This window comes from Corvus brachyrhynchos, unplaced genomic scaffold (assembly GCF_000691975.1).
Source record: "Corvus brachyrhynchos isolate BGI_N302 unplaced genomic scaffold, ASM69197v1 scaffold26, whole genome shotgun sequence".
Taxonomy (NCBI): Eukaryota; Metazoa; Chordata; class Aves; order Passeriformes; family Corvidae; genus Corvus; species Corvus brachyrhynchos.
This window is the reverse complement of record NW_008239324.1, coordinates 13,939,455-13,941,902: the sequence shown is the minus strand read 5'-3', so window position 1 is coordinate 13,941,902 and position 2,448 is coordinate 13,939,455. Positions and strand designations below refer to the sequence as shown.

The following is a 2,448-nucleotide window of genomic DNA, read 5'->3' as shown; positions in this document are numbered from 1 at the left end:
CCTGCTGGCTGGTCTAAGGTTTTTTTGTGTCAGTGGAAGGCAGAGCTTTGAAGGAAAACTGTGGATATTATAAACAAGTACTCTTAATAGATTATTTACTGACCTATAGATGCTTTCTATGTTTATAAAAGGCAAGAAACTTCATTGCCAACTGTTCATTTAATGGATTCAAGGGGTGGTATGACTCTGCAGAGGTAATAATAGTCATGGTGCCAGTGTGATGGGCCAAAAAAAGCCAGTGATTTAAAAATATTCTTACTTGCAGAGTATCCTTATTTTCTTGGTGATTTAGTGGGAACGTAATAAACACAGACATTTCCCATGTGATAACATAGGCAGCTATAAATCCTGTTTTCCTTAATCAGATTAACTTCCTCTGCAATATTTTGCAATTTTACACCCAGAAGGTCTCTTTGAGGAAATCTACAGTTACTGTATGACATGTTTAATTACTTTTGGAGAGCTCTTAAAATACACTCCTTATTTTAAGCAGTGGAATCAAATTAGTGACTTGATGATCTCCATCTGAGGCTGTTACTCTGCCTGAAGAAACAGTGCTTGGAGTGAAGTCTCTCTGGGTTCTTTGCAGTCTTCCTAAATTATTCAGATTTAACAGTTGCTGGAATTGCAGCTGAAACTTTTTAAGCTAAAACCTAGTTGTTTGTCTTGATTAAAAAAAAACCCCAAACAAACCAGTCCCCAAAATATCTAGAATTACACCACTTAGTTGTGTTCTAATGTTACGTCAACAAAAGGATCATGAGGCCACTTGGATAAGAGAGTTTCATTTTTGTAAAGTTAGTGTATGGTAGGGATATGGGGACAAGAGGTTGTCATATGAAGGAGTTTCTGCATCTGAAATAAATAAAACCTTCCCCCAGAGAAATTAGGAGCTCATAAAAATTGCAGGTCAGTGCATTGTTGAGTACACACTGAACTCAACTGACCAGCAGATGTTGTTAAAAGCCAGCTCTGGACCCAGAGGCAGGGGTTGAGTTGGGTTTGTAGATGGCCAACCAAGAAGGGTTTATTATCAGAAGAAATGTGTCATTTTAATGAACAATTAGTAGCAATGAAGGGTAATTTTAATATCACCCAGTTCAGTGAAGGGATGATCCTCAAGTTTGTATTGGAACAAGCTCCCATTTAACTTGAATACTATGAGAAGTTGCTTCATGTCATGGATTCTCCTGATATCCATGTTCAGAGTGGGGCTGGACTGGAGCTTGCATTAATTTAGACGTGCCTAAGGCAGGGATCTGGGCTGTAGGTCTTGGTGTTCATCACCAACACTCCTCAGTCGCTGGAGGAATGGGAATAAGCAGCTCCTGTTCCAACCCCCCGTCCTGCCACTTAGGCAGCCTCTTGATTGCAGGTTGGGGAATTTAAATCGTTCTCTGCCTCCAGGGGAAATTCAGCAAAACTCACTGAGATTACCTCGGTTAATCTCTTACAACATGGTTATGCACAATGCCACGTGCTGGATAACTAAAGAAATCTTTTGGGAAGTGCTGATTCTACACCTCTGTCACTGATGGCTTCTGTTCCCATGAACAGTATTAGCAATACAAATAATTACTTGTTTGCTGTAATGACCTCTGTCTCCTATCACCTGTCAGCATTCTTCTTTGGCCTGTAAACCAGTCCAGGGACACAGCCTTTGGGTGGTAGGGAGGTGAAGGATGCTGGGGGACAGGACTTCTTCACTGCAGGTGGCACAAAGATTCTGATCAGTGAATGCCATTAACTGTTGGCATTGGCAGCTTCGTGCCAGAGTTTGTGGCACAATTCCCAGACAGCATTTACTGTGGCTGAGCTGGGACGGAATTAGTGACTTCTTTGGGAGTAGGTAGTTTTACTTGGCTTTTAAAATTGTGCCACTGCCATGTAACATAATTAGCCATTATTCCAGAGACTGGTAAAATTCTGTCAGAAATCACGGTAGATTTTTGAACTACTGCTGCAGAAAGATTTCTTTAACGTGCTGTTTGTGAATACCCTTTCTTACCTCTTCTGCCGTGCTCGTGGTATCAGTGTCCAGTGATGATAAGACACTCAGATCTGAATTTCAGAACAAAGATTAGGGGCGTTTCTGTCATGTTTATTTAGCTTTTGGTATGAAATCAGACTTGATTCTGACCCTGACCTCAGCAGTACAGACTGCACAGGTGCTCCTCACAGCCTTTCTCAGGTGCATTGCAGGTGGCAGAGTTGGCAGAGCATCCAACCCTTCAGGTGTTCGCAGCAGACGGACTGACTCGGGATCATTCCTTCTTTATTTCCACCAGAACGCGAACTTTTGGGACCTACAGAGAGTGTTAATTCCATGTGCCCGATTTCTCCCTGCAGGACGCCTACAACATGGCAGCGCTGCAGGTGTCTATCCAAGCCAGCCCCGCCTATTCCCTCCACAAGAAGGAGCTCCCAGGGCAGCGGCGGGGGGCGGGG

General features: G+C 43.0%; 1 protein-coding gene across 1 annotated transcript in view; it reads left to right on the top strand.

The window, feature by feature from the left end:
* The window catches only part of LOC103620333 (neural-cadherin), a gene marked incomplete at its 5' end in the record, with an annotated part of 60,865 nt that overhangs the window by 56,120 nt on the left and 2,297 nt on the right, over positions 1-2,448 (top strand). The window contains one exon of the mRNA XM_017740834.1: positions 2,350-2,441. Coding sequence (XP_017596323.1) covers positions 2,350-2,441 — 92 coding nt within the window. The remainder of the gene's footprint in view (positions 1-2,349; positions 2,442-2,448) is intronic.